The sequence below is a fragment of the Pseudonaja textilis genome, chromosome 3 (assembly GCF_049901715.1).
Source record: "Pseudonaja textilis isolate UNSWEBS1 chromosome 3, rPseTex1.2, whole genome shotgun sequence".
In the NCBI taxonomy this organism is placed as follows: Eukaryota; Metazoa; Chordata; class Lepidosauria; order Squamata; family Elapidae; genus Pseudonaja; species Pseudonaja textilis.
The window spans coordinates 108429480-108447401 of record NC_141992.1 but is presented as its reverse complement, the minus strand read 5'-3'; the positions used below and the strand labels follow the sequence as shown (position 1 = coordinate 108447401).

General features: G+C 39.0%; 1 protein-coding gene across 1 annotated transcript; it reads left to right on the top strand.

Moving 5' to 3' along the window:
- The first annotated feature begins 15492 nt into the window (after positions 1-15492).
- LOC148126274 (protocadherin gamma-B1-like) lies at positions 15493-17592 on the top strand. The gene has a single exon (XM_087930383.1). It carries the CDS (start codon positions 15493-15495, stop codon positions 17590-17592), a length of 2100 nt encoding a protein of 699 aa, XP_087786509.1.
- Positions 17593-17922: the final 330 nt, after the last annotated feature.

Below are 17922 nucleotides of genomic sequence, written 5' to 3'. Positions count from 1 at the left end.
AATTTTGCCTTGCTAGTTCTGCTGATTTTTTAACTATAAGACACATATGATTTTGTACATATTCAAAGCAAAATCTTGCAACTGGTATCAAAATATTATCCAACAATAGGTGAAGGTAAAATTCTCTGGATTCCTCTTTAAACCTTTTAGTAAGCAGAATTATCCTATATCTGGCTTCACCATAAAAAGGGCAGTTTAGAAGATTTTGTAAATAACTAGACAAGTCATGACCCATTTTAGAGGTATTTCCTTATCTAAACAAATAAATAGAATGACCATCGGTGTAAGCAATAGAATTTTCCCCTTCGACCGAAAAGAATGAACTTCTGAAAGCTAGATATTTCAAAAGGAATTCTTTATTGAAAGGAAGTGAATCCAGTACTAGTCAAAGCAGAATCTAAGATGCTTCCAGGCATACAGTAATAGATAAAGGGAGTTGGAGCCCCTCCCCTTATTTAGATGTGGATTTATTCAAACAAAGAACCAACATGTTCATTCCTCCCTCCCCTTATCTGGGTACGTATCTTAGAAGAGCTTCCCAGGGGTATCTTCCAGAGCTGGAATTTTTATGGTCCCTTCTCCTCTTGCTATCTCTCCAAGAGGTGACAAGTTTCTAGACATCTGGCTCCAGTCCTCCAGTTGTATATCATGTGCAAGTTGTGCAGATTCAATATAAGATTTAATATATTCAGGTTACATCAAAAAAGATTACTTGTACCAACTCCCCCCCCCTTCTTCCATTGAAGAATGGCAGATACATGGATCTGACATACTGCCCTCCTCAAAAATTTGATAAATCCACCTGGAAGACATAAAACATGTGTTACATTTACAACTTAGGATGGTTTTTGAGGGTATTTCAGGTGGAACTTCCATAGTAATGCTTTTACATGTCATTTGGCTACCAACACATTTTCTGAGGAAGGAAGGTGTTTCCAAGCTACTAAATATTGTGTGGATCCATGGTGAGTGCGCGAATCAAGGATATCTTTAATTTCAAAATGTTGTTCCCCATGTACCATAATAAGAGTTGGAGGTGTAGGGGGAGGGTCTAAAGTTTGAAGTGATCTCTGGTTTGAGTAGGCTACAGTGAAATACTGGATGAACCTATCTAAGTGTTTTGGGAAGTAGAAGCTCTACCATAACAGGATTAATAATTCTGGAGATGGAAAATGGCCCAATGAATTTAGGTCCCAGTTTCTTAGAGGGTTGCAACGATTTTAGGAATTTTGTGGACAAATATACGTGGTCCCCAACTTTGAATGGTTTAGGATCACAACATTTTTTGTCCACTTGAGCTTTAAAAGCTGCTCTAGCCTCTTGTAAGGCTAGTCTGACTACTGGCCAAGTGGCTTGCAAATTATTAATCCACTCCTTAAGGGAGGGAATTTCAGGTTCCTTGGTGGGTAGTTCTGGCATGGGGTTGAATTCTTGGCCTGTGGCTACCTGGAATGGGGTGAAACCAGTGCTGCTGTGGACCAAGTTGTTGTATGCTACCTCTGCAAAAGAAGGAAGGTCAGTCCAATTGTCCTGTTGGTAATTAATAAAGCATCTTAAATATTGCTCTAATGCGCTGTTTGATCGTTCTGTTCCATGGTTAGTCTGGGGGTGATTGAACGATGACAACCCCTGGGTGGAGCCTAATAGGTTTAAAAACACCCACCAAAATGTGGATGTGAATTGTACACCCCTATCTGAGATAATCCGTTGGGGAGCTCCATGAAGGATGTGTATTAAATGTGTATCAAAAACATCTTTGCCAAGGTCTTGGCTGTTGGGATCTTTTGGCATGGTACAAAATGAATCTGTTTTGAAAAAAGATTAGTTACAACCCAAATAACAGTATTTCCTGCACTTTCAGGGAGCTCCACTATAAAGTCCATAGAGATCTTTTTCCAGGGTGCTGAAAGTTCTGCCACTGTTTGTAAAAGTCCAGGAGATTTTCCTTGTCTTCTTTTTGCAGCAGCACAGATGGGGCAACTAGCAACATAGTTTTCAATGTTCTTTTTGAGAGATGGCCACCAAAATTGTCTTTTGATGAGGTGCAGGGTTTTTACAAAACCAAAGTGTCCCACTATTTTTGAGTCATGGCAATGTTTCATGAGGTCCATCCTCTGGCTGGCAGGGACAAAAAGTTTGTTTTCTACCCAGGCTAGACCATCTTTGAGTAAGCAAGTGTTTTTGTTAGCCTGGAGCCAGCCGTACTTAAGTAGTGCCACCTTGAATATTGAAGTGGTTGCATTGTCAGTCAGTGATTCTTTCTTCTCTTGCGCCCAGGTGATTACTTTGGCTGCAAGTTGGGTTGGTTGGATCATGGGTTTTATAACTTCAATCTTTTTGCTGTTGTATTGGGGTTTCCTGGACAGGGCATCTGCCAAAAAAAAATTTCCCCCGGGAGATATTTGAGAGTGAAATTAAACCGTTTAAAATATTGATCCCACCTTGCTTGTTTCTATGGAGTTTTCAGGGCTTCTAGATTTTTATGATCAGTCCAGATTTCAAAGGGGATTTAGTTCCCTTCTAGGGGCTGCTATTTTTGGTCGATGAAACCCCTTTTTAGATTTTTATCGATAAATGCTCTGAGTTCTTTTAGTTCTCTCGGGAACATGCAGTACATTTTCGGTTTTGGAAGTTTAGCCCCTGGTAGGATTTCAGTGGTGCAGTCTGTGGTGTGATGGGGTGGGAGTTCATCAGAAGCCTCCTCACTAAATACTTGGGCTAAATCCTGGTACTTGTTGGGGATGTTAATGGGTTCAGCCGGGTGACCAGCCATGGCTGGTTCTCTGTTCTCTGTTCCCTTTCTTTTCCTTTCCTCTGGGCTGTTTGCAAATGCTACATGTTTCTGGAAATGTATGGTTCCTCTCTTCCAGTTTATTTTTGGATTCTATTTCCATAGCCATGTGAGTCCTAGGACTAGTGGCCCTTCCATTCATGGTGCTATAATGAATGTGAGCATCTCACTATGGTTCCCTAATCTTATTTTCAATGGTTCTGTGGTAAAACTGGCTGTTTCCCCTCCCCCCCACTATAGTTCCATCTAACTGGCAAAAAGCAATGGGATTTTTCATTTTCTTTAGTTGGATTCCCAATTTCTCTGCTAGGGAGGGGTTAATTAGGCACCGGGTACATCCCAAATCCAGTAATGCTACAACTTCCTTCCCCTTCCCTCAGCTGGGGATAAACAGTCTTAGAGGTAGAGTGAGTGGCTCAGTTGGGTTGCTTACCAGCAGGTCATCTTCCGGATCACTTTCGGACTGGCTCAGGTCTCCTCGGGGCATTGGGGGTTCTTCCTCTGCATTGAGGGGGAACAGAACTTCACAGCTTCTCAGCTTCTCAGGCTAGTTTCTTTTCCTCAAGGGTTAGATCTTCCAGGTTTCCCCCGATGGGTGGTCTGGCTTTCTGGCAGGGGTTTTCGAACAGCATTCTGCTGCGCAGTGCCCCTCTTTTCCACACTTAAAGCAGCCAAATGGCTTGGGGTTTGAAAAATTCCTGCTTTCCCTGGGGTGAGGATCTTCTCCAAACTTTGCCACTACGATACTGGTTACAGGTCATGTCTATCTCTGCCTCCTCTGCCATCAGGTACCACTCATGCAGGAGGTTTGGGGCCCCACGGATCAGGCAGACAGTGTGCAGGTTGTCATTGAGTCCATCTTTGAACCAACAGACTAGGATATCTTCTGGCTAGTCAACTCGGGTATCTCAGTAAATTCCTCGGTGTACTCAGCTACCAGACAATGGCCTTGCTTTATGACTCTAATGCGGTCACAGGCTTTTCTATCGGCGAGGGGATCTTCGAAGCGGTGGCATAGGGCTGTCATAAATCAATCGAGATTCCTCAGTTCTGGGGCATTGATGTTGTGGAGAGTCACTATCCATCTGGCTACTGCCCCTTCTAGGGCCAGGGTGACAACTTGCACTTGGGCCCCCTGGGTCGGGAAATTCCACCCATATTCTTGCATGTAGGTGAGGACTTGCACCAGGAAAAATCCCAGTTTCTGGGGGTCCCCATCAAATTTTACCCCCAAGGGCGGGATCTTTCTCTGCAGTTTTATGCCTCTGGGTTGGCCAGAGTTAATCCCCTGCTCTGGGGCAGCAAGGGGTCGGGTACCTGGTATAGCTGCTGGTCCTCTGACTTGTTCCAATGCCTGATCATTCTCATCTGGATCAGGGGTGACAGCTCAGGTTCTCTTGATTTCTGGTTCACTCGCTCTCCTACGTTGGCGACCTGGTTCATCCCTCACATTGAGGTCCTCCAGGGCTTCCCTCATGAGGTGATTCATGTACCGTTTCAGTTGGTCATCTGCCGGTGGTTCCTCAACCCATTCTTCCTGATCAGAGAGGGCCTCCAGCTCCATTTTCCACCTGGGTTTATGGCTACCCTGAGTGAGGGTTACTCCCTTGGTTCTTCCGTCCCAGCTCTTTCCTATGCCTGTAGATCACTGGGGCTTTGTGGAGTTTTTGCAGGCAGTTTCACTGTCTTCAATAGGGTACACAAAGTCAGTGTCTGGCTGGGTAATTGTTGAAGTTTCCCCCCAGCATTCAGCTTCCCCATGCTCCTTGCTATATTCAGACATTTTTGCAGATCCCCTCGGTAGAGTGAAATTAAAAAAAAAAATCCTCTCTGGGTTGACCTCTGTTGAAGATTCTGCTTTATGTAAGCAATGGATTTTTCCCCTTTGACCGAAAAGAATGAACTTCTGAAAGATAGGTATTTCAAAAGGAATTCTTTATTAAAAGGAAGTGAATCCAGTACTAGTCAAAGCAGAATCTAAGATGCTTCCAGGCATACAGTAATAGGTAAAGGGAGTTGGAACCCCTCCCCTTATTTAGATGTGGATTTATTCAAACAAAGAACCAACATGTTCATTCCCCCCTCCCCTTATCTGGGTACGTATCTTAGAAGAGTTTCCCAGGGGTATCTTCCAGAGCTGGAATTTTTATGGTCCCTTCTCCTCTTGCTATCTCTCCAAGGGGTGACAAGTTTCTAGACATCTGGCTCCAGTCCTCCAGTTGTATATCATGTGCAAGTTATACAGATTCAATATAAGATTTAATATATACAGGTTACATCAAAAAGGATTACTTGTACCAACTCCCCCACTTCTTCTTCCATTGAAGAATGGCAGATACACGGATCTGACAACAGGTGGACAAAAAACAATGGAAGCAGGAGCAATTTCTGACTTTTTGCTGTGTTCCTCATTGACTTTCCTTATAAGAAGTTGGCAGGGAACATTGGAAATAACAATCACATGACTGGCTGACCATGGCAACACGGCAGCACTTTTTTGGCCAACAACTTTTCCAAATTTCAATCCCATGGGAATCATGGGTGCAGGGTTTTGGACAAATTCTGTAAATTTGCCCATTGGAAGTTTGCTGATACAAAAGTTGTTTCTCTATGATGCACCAGTTTGCCCAATTAAAGGCTACAAAGAAACAGGAAGAAGAATTTTAGTAATATATAGATTGGCCAGGGCACCAATACTACTTTCAACCAATGAGTGACAGAAGTCTAAGGCTTGACCCAGCTCTTTCCAGTGTTCCATATCAGCTATCCTTTCATTAAGCATTCTCATGTCATCTAATATCCCGTTGGCTTATATATTCAGTCTTTGATAATAAATGTTTGTTCACAAACTAATTGTCATCATTATAGTTACTCATTAACAACAACAGGAGCAATCCTGTTGGGGTTTAAAATAACTCTGATCTAGTTGTTAGTATCCTGAATCAGGTCAGGGTTTCAATATTTGGCAAGCCTATTTACAGTTTCAGTTACAGTTTCGCCATATATCTCAGAATACTATTATAGCCATCAGAAAAGCTCATTGAATCTGTTGGTTATAAAATGGTAAGGTGGATTCCATACATCATTTATACTAACTATTTGGCAGGAAACAATGTATTTTCTACTGGAGTTAATTTCCCTTCTTAATATCTGTAAAATCTTGGAATGGCTGTGGAATTCTTTTGCATCTTCAAAATGGCATAGATTATTTGAACCTTTGAGTTCCTATTGCTTTGCAAAACAACTGCTAGATATTTATACTTTAAAGTTGTTCAACTGCATGGCTATTAATTGTTCACAGAACATAGAATCATAGGACTGGAAGGGATCTTGGAGGTCTTCTTTATCATACCTTTTGTATGATAAAGTTATCACCTAGGCTTGTGAGGAATATGTTTGATCTCCCACTTCCTGCAGTGTTTGTTTCCCAGTTGATGTCAGAGTAGTTAAATTCTCCCTTTACTACATTACTATTGAGGTGTATTTCCTGCACACTTCAACTAACTGATTAGTGAAGAGTTCAGCTATTTCCTCTGGCTGGTTGGTTGGACTGTAGTACACTTCTATAGCAAAGTCATTTTCACAGAACATAGAATCGTAGGGCTGGAAGGGATCTTGGAGGTCTTCTTTATCATACCTTTTCTATGATATTATTATTATACTATTTACCCAAATACTTTCAAGAAAGCTTTAGTCCCTAGTATTGTGTATTTCTGTGGAGGTGTATTAATTCCTTACATACAATGCAACCTTGGTGAGGGGTCACAGAGAGGGTCAACCTATTTTCCAAACCATCTGAAGGCCAGACAAAAAACAATGGAAGAAAATTGATCAAGGAGAGATTCAACCTAGAAATAAGGAGAAATTTTCTGACAGTGAGAACAATCCACCAATGAAACAACTTGCAGTCAGAAGTTGTGGGCGCCCCATTACTGGAGATTTTCAAGAAGAGACTGGATAGCCATTAGCTAAATGGTATAGGATCTCCTGCTTGAGCCACTGGGTCATGATAGTTTGGAAAAGAAAGAAAGTGTTGGATATATGAAAGCACCACAGTTGCTACTGCCTTCCACTACAGTTCATGCAGGAGTATATATGAAAAAGTCCAAGAAACAAGCAGATAGAGGACTGATGACTGATAGTGAAATCAGTGGGCTAATCCAGGTTCTCTTGCCAACTGTGACAGAGCTATGGTATTCAAATGGGAACAGCTATTCCATTGGTTACTTGTTCTTACTGCTAGGAAGTTTCTTTGTAGTTCCAGGTTGGATCTCTATAATGAACTTCATTGCTTCTTGTCCTAACCTTGGGAGCTTTGAAGAATAAGTTGACTCCCACTTCTCTATAGCAGCCCATTATGTACTGAAAACAGTTATCATGTCACTCCTAATTAGCAATAGCACTCAGACTTATATATCCCTTCAAAGTGCTTTCTAAGCATTTTACAGAGTCAGCATATTGCCCCCAACAACCTGGGTCCTCATTTTACTGACCTCGGAAGGTTGGAAGGCCGAGTCAACTTTGAGCCAGTGAGCATCGAACGCTTGACATTGAATTAGCTTGCAATACTGCATTCTAACCACTGCACCACTATGGCTCCTAATTCTTCTCATTAGGCTATACATGCCTTCCCTTATTCATTCCTTATCCTACAGACCCTAATCTTGTTAGTTTCTCTTCTCTGCACTCTTTCTAAGGTCTCAGAATGTTTTTTATTGGTATTGACCAGAATTGGAGGCAGTATTCCATTATCTCTAGTGCAGTATAAAGCAGTCCTATCACTTTTTGTGTCCTTCATGCTATCCCTCTGTTTATGCAGTTGCTATTACTGAGCCAGGTAATGCCTATTCTATATCTCTGCATTTTATTTTCCTGGCTAGGTACACACCACTGAATTGCATCTTGTTACCTAGGCCTCAATGTTCAAGTCTGCCCAGATCCTTCTGAATCTTGAGTCTATCCTGCAAAGTGTTACCAATCCTCCACAACTTGGTATCATCTCCAAATTTGATGAGCCGACCCTTTTATCTAGATCATTTATGAAGGTGATGAAGAACACTGGCCCAAGACAGAACATTTTTGGTCCGCAAATGCGCAGTCATGCTTCTAACCCATAACCAAATTGGGTTGCGGCCAAAATCCTGGAAGGGATTACAGTCATAACCCTAGGCTCCACTGTACGGTAATTGAAGCAAGAGGATGAGATTGGTTATAATTTATGGTACATACATATTAGTCATGAAGAAAGAATGTGAAAAGTAGTAAACAACAAAACAAGGTAACAGAAGAAAGTATTATCATTGGTCACGCTGTCAGATGTTTAGACTGATTTGGCATTTTTATCCACTATCAAATCCTTACAAGGACTTGGGAAAGGCAGATATTGTTGATAGATAGCATTTAAAGATAATCCCAGAATGTAAAATATTCCAAGTAAACATACCTTTTGCAATTGACTAAAGGTGATTTTGTTGATGCCAATGGCATTCAAGGGCTGCTCCTGATATTTTGGGATTGTACTCAAGGCACCTATTACTATTGTTACTATCTTTGCTTTCTATTATTACCTTTGCTTTGCTTTCTACTTCTATTTGTAGGTCCTTATATTTTGTGATTTTCTTCAGTTCTTTCTCTTTTATTCTGCTGCAATGTCCACTATGCAGACTTTTTTAAAATCTTTTTTACTGACAGTTGTTAATTCTGCATTGTTATGTGGCAAATACTTATCTGGTTGAATTCTAATGTCCTAGCATACTTTAGCTTCTTCATTTTCTACTACTTTGTCTATTTTGTGGTCGCACCATTCATGTTTGTAGGGAAATGTATTTCTTGAGGAAATTCCAATATAGTAGGAATGCTGGTAGGAGGGAAAACAGAAATATTGCTCTAGAAATATTGTATCTATCTCCCCCCACTATTGGCTCAATTGCAATGTAGCTAGCTGTCATCTCACTCCTCTAAATCAGATTACCAGATCAATAAGATGATAAAAGTAAACAAAAAATCTGGCCACAATATTGTCCGGAAAAATAAATATAAATTCTGGCCAGTTTATCCAATACACAGTCAAGGCTCTTTTTTCCTCCACCATCCTGCATCCTTTATTTTATTTAGAAAATTTATTGGCCACCTATCTTAAAAAGGGTAACTCCTTTTTTTAAAAAAATATTTTGATTATGCATTTCCCTTTATAATACATCATATTTTCAATTTTTACATCAACAATCCACTCTTTCTAAGTCTTTCCTTCACCTTCCATGCCTTCCCTTCTCCCCTCTTCTTCCCTCTTTCTTTCTCTTCCTTCCCTCCACTTCCCTCTCCTTCTCTCTCTCCTTCTCCTCTCCTCTCTCTCCTTCCCTCTCCTTCCTTCTCTTTTTTCCTCTCCTCCTCTCCCTATTTTATTTTTAATATACATCTATATTATGTGTGAACAGTGTTGATTCTGAGCACCATTCATATTAATACAATTTACCATAATATTAGTATTCTTTATCACAATCAAATATAACCCTCTTTATATTATTTAAACCTTACATAAAAAGAAGATATCTAACATCTATTAACCCTTAATCTTTCTATCTATTATTTATTAATCCAATATTGATATTCTTTATCTCAATCAAATGTAAAAAATCTTTTTATATTATTTGAGCTCACATTAAGAGAGAGAAAAACGCCTAGGATCTATAAACCTTTAATCTTTCTATCATTTTTTTTAGCTCCATAAGAAAAAGAAAACAAATTTTCCCCTATCTAATTTATTTCTGCTTTTCCAACTTACAATCTAGCTTCCTTAATATTTAGGTAGTAATACTTTCTATCCCTCATCTCTTGCCCTCAATAGTGCTTCAATTCTTATGTTTTTTTATTCATTTTCCACACTCCTCATCTTTATCTTCATCTATATCTTCCTTATTTAATCTAAACATTTCTCTGATTACATTCTTGTATTGACATTTCTCCCACAAATCTGCCCATATCCCAGTCTCCTTATCCACTATATCTTCTTTTTTGCTCATTTGTTGATGTTATATGTGAAAATTTACCTTATACACCTAAGAATATAAAGAACCAGACTGGCTCCATATTTTTTCTTAATCTGACCTTCTAGAGATCAGAACATTTATGTAACTTGTTATTTTGCTAAAGTTCTGTAAGGTTGCAAAGTATTGTGTCCTTGGCTTGGTTTGAGATTCATAAGAGGTTGCCTTGACATTATACGGTTATTAATGATCTATTGTGTAATCTTTTAAGTGAAAAACAGGAACGTTGATGATAATGATGAAGATGAGGAAAGTTGGGGAATTTCCATGGAAGGAACATGGGAGGCGTTATGAAAAACACCCATATCTTTCTCATGAGAATCTCTATAACTTCTATGTGTGAAAAACAGGAAGTGTTATGGAATCTTTTAAATGTGATAATCCTATATAAGGATGTGATTACTGGAAGGGGGTGTCTGTTTTATTTTCTTCAATCTTTCTTCCTTTATCAGCTATTGTCAGTCCTATTTTTTGTCCCAGTCCTTGATATATCTGTTGGTTTGTCCAATTCCTCTGTTTTTTCCACTCCTTTTGCTTACCATTTATCTGATCTTCCTCTTCATTGGGTATTTGCTTCATTCACTCATTTTTCTGAACCATATTTGTTCCTTGTTCATATTCAATTTGCTGGTTTTTTTCATCTTGTCTTTCTATTTCTATTGCAGCACTGGTCAAAAGGGCCAGCAGAGATTATATTACCTGAGACTTCTCAGAAAACAACGAATGAAAAACTGCTGGTGACCTTGTACCGCTGCACCATAGAGAGCATTTTAACATACTGCACCTCTGTACAGTTTGCCAATTGCACAGTGGCAGATAGGAAAGCATTCCAGAGGGTTAATGTCATTGCCCAGAAGATCATTGGTTGCCCTCTCCCCTCTTTGGAAGAGCTTTATAGCTCTCACTGCCTTAAGAAAGTTCAAAACATTCTCAAAGATCCATCTCATCCTGGGAACCCTTTTTTTGAACTATTACCATCTGGCAGACAGTACAGAATAATACAAACAAGGACAAATAGGCTGAAAAACAGCTTCTATCCCAGGGCAGTAGCTCTTTTGAATTCTGCTGTTTAGTGCAGTGTTGGTGTGGTGTCAGGGGTTTCCGATTCAATGTGTGGAGGGTGAAGGATGTGTCTTTGTGTTTATTTTCATGGTCATGGTCATGATGTGTACTGAAGATGGTGTTTGATTTTGTTGTACAAGGTGCAATGATAATAAACTAAACTAAACTGACCTAAGCTAAAGTATTATTTCCACCATTTCAAGGGCAGTTTGATCTTTACTTATTGTTCTTTGTAAGATATTTTCCATTTTCTCATCCATGCCATCCATTAAGACTTTAATACTTTTGAAGATCAAGGTCACCTCTTGAAAAAGTCCACTCGTTTCTACAGCTGTTCCTTCAACTCTAGTCATAGTGATGATAACCATTCTACAATAAAAAATCTCTATCCAGATCCAAAGAAGTCCAGAGTAATAGGGGTATAGTTTGTCTTCCAATTGTCAATGGCGCTCTCCTCTCAAATTTCCATGCTGCCTTTTTTTCCAGCAGCTATTACTTACAATCAAAATCTATTTATTTCAAAACCAAGTCAATTATTTAGTTAAGCCAGGTCCAGCTCATACATTTGGATTGTCCAATAACCAGTTCCAGTCTTTAAAGCTAATCTAAAATCCAAAATTCAATGCTTTCAGAGGAAAACCTCTTATTTCTTCCTTACTCCAGTTTTTTTCCAGGGCTGAATCATTAGTTCAAAGTGCCAGTTAGCCATGAAAATTACTCTTTTGAATGTCCTTTTTTTCCTAAGATCGTCACGTTGGGGATAACTTTTAGTAAAAATCAAGCTTAATCTCACAGTCACACACTGTTTCTCTACTCACTCCTGCTCTGCCTTTGTTGTTTCAGTTGCCTCAGCTGGGTGATGGCCATGATGGCTGCCACTGTTCCATGCTTTCGGGTTTAGAGAGTTTTCTCCAGGTCAAGCAGGAGAGTTGCTGCTCTCCACGACCCCCAGAGCATCCCTCTTTCCTTTGCCTCCCCTCCAGGGAGGCTTTGGCCCCGTTAGGAGCCCTCTGACAGGAGTACTCGGTGCAGGATTGCAGAGCAGCAATTCCTGCCACTGATACCCCTGCGACCGGAACCAGAAGCCCCCGGTTCAAGGTTCTTCATTGGGATGCCGTGCAATTGCCAATGATTGTTTTTTTTATTGGAGAAAGATATTGGAGGGTTTCACAAACAATAATAGTTATCTGCCTGGTTCTGGTTCTGTCATTGTACAATGGCCAACTGATTTCCTGAAATCCCCTTATAATTCAGGAATAACTTAGCTTTTTTAAGTCTCTGCCTATTTTTTTTGTCTGGTTGTAGTGACTTTTACTTCATTTCTATCTTGTATTATTTAATTTTGTTCTTGTGTTTTTGCAGCTTGGAATGCATACATAAATAAAATGTCTAATATATGATCTTAGGACAATAAATTTTAGCACTGTTCCAACTTCATACTTTATAATGATTGATGGAATAAGATTTTTTTCTTCAAATTCTGTTGTAATGAGATTTGATTCTAGAAAAAGAACTGTATTTCTAGAAAGAAACATTTTAATTAAGAAGAAAAGTCCCTTTGGTACTAAAGGATATTTTCCTTACAAAAATATTGAACATGTCTGTTACATCAAACTTTGTTCTAACTGTTCAAGATTGTGTTGCTATGCTATCAACTACCCCTCTCATATTAGAGAAGCATTTTCCTCATTTAGTTATACAAATTATTTGTGAGGATATCTCTATTTTCATAAGTGCTTTTTCCGTATGCTTTTTAAACTGAAAACTTTTTATTACTTGTGCCTTCAAGTCAGACTTGACTCCTAGTAACTGTCTGAACATGTGTATGTAGTTTTCTTTGTAAGATATCAGAAGTAGTTTGCCATTGCCTTCTTTTTAGAGCTGAGAGAGAATGACTAGCCAGGTCATCCAGCTGAGCGTTTTGCCTAAGGCAGGATAAGACAGTCTCCTGATTTCTAACCTAGTGCCTTAATCATTACACCCATCAAACAGATCCTCATCTGTCGATGTACTTAATAATTATTCCAATTAGTTTGTTGATGAGAATATCATGTTTTATCAAATGTGTTGTTGAAATGATTGAGTCCACAGCATTCCCACAATCATCTCTGGAAATGAGATTTATCAAAAACAAGGATTATTTTGATAAATCTATTCTGATCTCTAAAAAAAACCCCACTGCATTGTTAAGTTGCTTACAGTTTCCACTATGATCTATTTCATAATATGTTCAGATAATGTGAATATAAGAAGAAACCTGCTGATCATAGTCCAGCATTTATTTTTTACAAAGGACAAACAGATGCAGGAGATGAAGCTAAAAAAAATGTCAACATATAATATGATAATTTATTTAATATTGCCATCTGTTTTCTTCTGTGAATATTGATCTACCTCACATAGAAAAGAATAGAATCTGGAAAGGACCTTGGAGGTCTTCCAGTCCAGCTCCCTGTTCAAGCAGGAGAACCTACACTATTTCAGATAAGTGACTGTCTAGATTCTTCTGAAAAATCTCCGGTGATGGAGCACCCATGATTTCTGAAGGCAAGCTGTTCAACTGGTTAATTGTCCTCACTGTTAGGAAGGTTCTCCTTAATTCCAGGTTGCTTCTCTCTTTGATTAGTTTCGAACCATTGTTTCTTAGCCTGCCCTCTGGTGCTTTTTAGAATAATTTCAACCCTCCCCCCCTTCTTTGTGGCAGCGCCTCAAGTACTGGAATACTGCTATCATGTCACCCCTAATTCTTCTTTTCTTTAAACTAGCCAAACCCAAATCCTGCAGCTGTTCTTCATATGTTTTAGTCTCCAGGCCTTTGATCATGTTAGTTGCTCTTCTCTGAACTTTTTCCAAAGTCTCAACATCTTTTTTGTACTATGGTGACCAAAATTGGTTGCAATATTCCAGGTGTGGTCATGATTATATATACAACATGCTTAAAATTCAAGAATGCTAAGGATGTTGTTTGACACTGAATAGTCACATCCCTTTTTTTACAATTTCATCTCAAAGAAAACAGTTGTACTTTTGTATTATTATATTTGGATATGTTGATAGGGTTTATGTCAATCTGGTACATAATTTTGACCAACATTTCATTTTTACCCAATTGATAGATAATTTTATAAGAACTGTATTACTTCTCCAGCTATGACTAGGTATGCTACAAAGCCCATTTGAATATTTTTACTTTTTCTTAAAAGTATTCTTCAAGGTATAAAATTAATAATTTTTCTTTAAAGTTTTACGTGTTGCAGAACTGTGTCTGGATGGCACAATTACAGTAAGCTAGTCTCCTGAAAAAAAGTGCCATCTAATCTGCAAGAATGTTTAATGCTGCTTAGATATCACAATGGGAAGAGTATCTCAGCTTTAAGCTTTAAGCAGCTTATATGTATTATTTTTGGTTCCATTTCATTTTATTATGCATAAGAATATTTGCTTATATGCATATTTATATTCTGCATAGAAACCCTAAAAGAACATATGTATATATACACTTGTGTGGATGTTATATGAATGCCTGCAAAAATTAGGCAAGTGATTACCATGAAGATTAACTAATCCTTTCCTTTAAGAGTGGGAAAATGTACATTGGTTGGAAATGTTAGGAAAGAACCACAATTTTACAGTAACATTGACCCCTTAAATTTGAATTATTACTATTATTATCATTCAGGTGGATAACTGATTATTAGTTCAATAATTATATGTAGTACATTTGGGAGATGCTTATAACACTCTGGTATTTATGACAAGAAATATGTCTGGCCATTTCAGAATATAACACCACCACTCAATTTTAATAAAAAGGTATCTTAATGGGGTACTGTAACAAATTAAGAAAAAATTAATAGAACTGGAAATTAATATTATCTTACTATGTGAGAATTTGGACATAAAATCTGATTGGTATTGCAGCAATTATTTTCAACAACCAGATCCCTCTTTCTGTTTTCTATGGAGGAAAAGACTTTTCTGCAATTCTCTGTCTGAGCCTCAGAGTGCTGCTGTTGCCCAAGCTGATAGCCTGGGAGAGCATAGAGATTGAAAGGAGGCCTCCTAACTTGAGGAGCTCCCATTACTTCTGTGTAAGATAGAAGAAGATGAAAAGCAAAAGACCACACTGCTGCAAAGGGTGGTCTTTATAAATTTAGAGAAAAGGCAATTACTATTTCTTCTGATATTTCTTTCAAACCCAAGAGAATTTGGTCAGAACATAAGAAGCTGGGAAAAAGAAACGGCCTCATGTGGAAAAGACTGATGGAGAGAAGGCACAGAAGGAATCATAGGGCGCTCTCAAGGCAAGTACTGCTTCTCCTGATTTTGTCATCCATCCACCACACTGTTGCAGAACAAATTCATTATTCCATACCTGAGGAGATGTCGAAGGGTTCCATAGTAGGAAATCTTGCCAAGGAATTGGGATTAAAAGAAAAAGAATTAAAATACCATAAATTACATTCTGTATCTTTGGATAAAATGCAGTTTTTGATGATCAATGCAGACAATGGAAATCTTTATGTAAATGACAGGATAGATAGAGAAGGAATCTGTGGGAAAAGCGTTCCGTGTCTTGTTAACTTAGAAGCTGTGATGGAAAACCCTCGAAATGTTTTCCATATATCAGTGACAATCCAGGATATTAATGATAATGCACCCAAATTCCTCAAAGACAATATCCATTTGGAGACAAGTGAATTAACTTTGCCAGGTACAAGGTTTCTCATTGGAAAAGCAGAAGATCCAGATGTTGGCCTCAATTCTGTCCAGAATTACATACTGAGTCCAAATCAATACTTCTCCCTGGAAGTTAGAGAGAGAAAAGATGGACTTAAATATGCAGAACTGGTGCTGCAGAAACCCCTCGATCGGGAAAGTGAAAAAAGCTTTCACTTGATTCTTACCGCCCTGGATGGGGGTGAACCAAGGAAAACTGGGACTGCCCATATATGGATTAATGTCACTGATGCCAATGACAACCCACCCATTTTCACTCAAGATACATATACAGTTAATTTGAAAGAAAGTGTTCCAGTTGGATCCCTTGTGCTTCAGGTGGAAGCCTCTGATAAAGATGAAGGGACAAATGCCCAAATCACATATCATTTCACCAATTTATCACCTACTGCTGAACAAAAATTCAGATTGGATTCAATTAAAGGGACAATTTATCTCGCAGAGTTGCTGGACTTTGAAGAAACAGAAGAGTATACAATATCATTTGCAGCAAAGGATGGAGGTGGATTGGTGACACATTGCAATATTGAAATAAAAATTTCAGATGACAATGACAACATTCCAGAAATACAGTTAGCTTCTATGTTTAACCCAATTCCTGAAGACTCTGATTCTGGAAACTTAATTGCTCTTATAAATGTTAAAGACAGAGACATTGGTGATAATGGAAAGGTTATTTGCTACTTGCAAAGTGATTTGCCATTCAAGATTCTTCCATCTTCTAAAAATTATTACAAGCTCATGACAGATAAACCTCTAGATAGAGAGAAAGCATCTCAGTATAACATTACAATCACAGCCATTGACAAAGGAACTCCTCCATTGAGTGCAAACAAAACCATCGTGCTGCAGATCTCTGATATCAATGACAATGCTCCTGCTTTTGAGAAAGCTTCCTACAGCATCTACGTGCCAGAGAACAATCCTTCTGGTGCCTCCATCTTCCAGATTCAAGCCTTTGATCCAGATCTGGATCAAAACTCACACATCACATATTCAATCCTCACCAGCAACATTGAAGAACTTCCCATCTCCTCCTATATCTCCATTCATTCTGAGACCGGCATCATCTACGCCCAGCGATCCTTTGACTATGAGCAGTTCAGGGAATTCCAGCTGCAGGTGAAGGCCCAAGATGGCGGGAGTCCCCCTCTCAGCAGCAACGTCACAGTCAGAGTGTTTATCCTGGATCGGAATGACAACAGCCCCCAGATCCTGTCCCCTTCACCAGACTCCAAGGATTCTGCCCTCTTTGAGATGGTCCCTCGTTCAGCCGAGGCAGATTATCTAGTAACAAAGGTGGTGGCCGTGGATGCTGATTCCGGACACAACGCCTGGCTCTCCTACCAGCTGATTCAAGCCACAGAACCAGCCCTCTTCACTGTTGGCTCCCATACGGGTGAGATCAGGACAGCAAGAACTTTTATGGAGAGAGATGCTGTGAAACAGAGACTGGTCCTTCTGGTGAAGGATAATGGACAACCGACTCTCTCGGCCTCTGTCACTCTGAACCTGGTGTTTGCTGAGAACTTCCAGGAGGCCCTTCCGGAGATGAAAAACCAGATGAACAGCTCAGAGGATCAGTCGGACTTGCAGTTCTATTTGGTAGTGGCCTTAGCGGTGATGTCATTTTTATTCCTCTTGTCAGTGATTCTAGCCATTGCCATCAAACTGCGGCAGTCAGGAAATTCCAGTTTCTTACCATGTTTTGCTCCTGTTTCCCATTCCACAGCTGGGGTTATATTTCCACCCAATTTTGAAGATGGGACTCTGCCTTATTCCTACCAGCTGTGTCTCTCTTCAGAATCCAAGAAGAATGAATTTACTGTTCTGACACCCAATGTTCAAGTTGCAGGCAACATTCTTAGTGGTGAAAAATCCAATGCACTTTTCACAGGAACTGTAGAAAAGAATTTAATTTCCAAAATAATAGATAAGGTATGGTTTCTTCAATAATTTTTACAATCTGTTTTCATAACTATAATTGAAATACTTTCAAAACAATTCCCTTTTTTGCATTGCTTTTTCTTGAGTAGTACAAGAAATATAGAAAATATAGTTTATGTAAGTAATATTTTGCCCTACAATTCATTGTTTTAAATACCAGAGCAAATGGAGTTGTGGCTGGGTACCTTTTTAAGTACTGAACCTCTTTGTTACTCAGTGTTCTTTCTCAAATAAAACACTAAAATAGTGTTTGACATTTGCAAAATCAAATGATTTGGATATTCATATTAATTGTGAGAGGTAGCTATCCTGGGTATTTAACTGGTGCATTCCTAAAAG

Excerpts from the sequence above, each read along its gene's own strand:
- LOC148126274 (XM_087930383.1), top strand. The coding sequence starts at position 15,493 with ATGGAAAACCCTCGAAATGTTTTCCATATATCAGTGACAATCCAGGAT.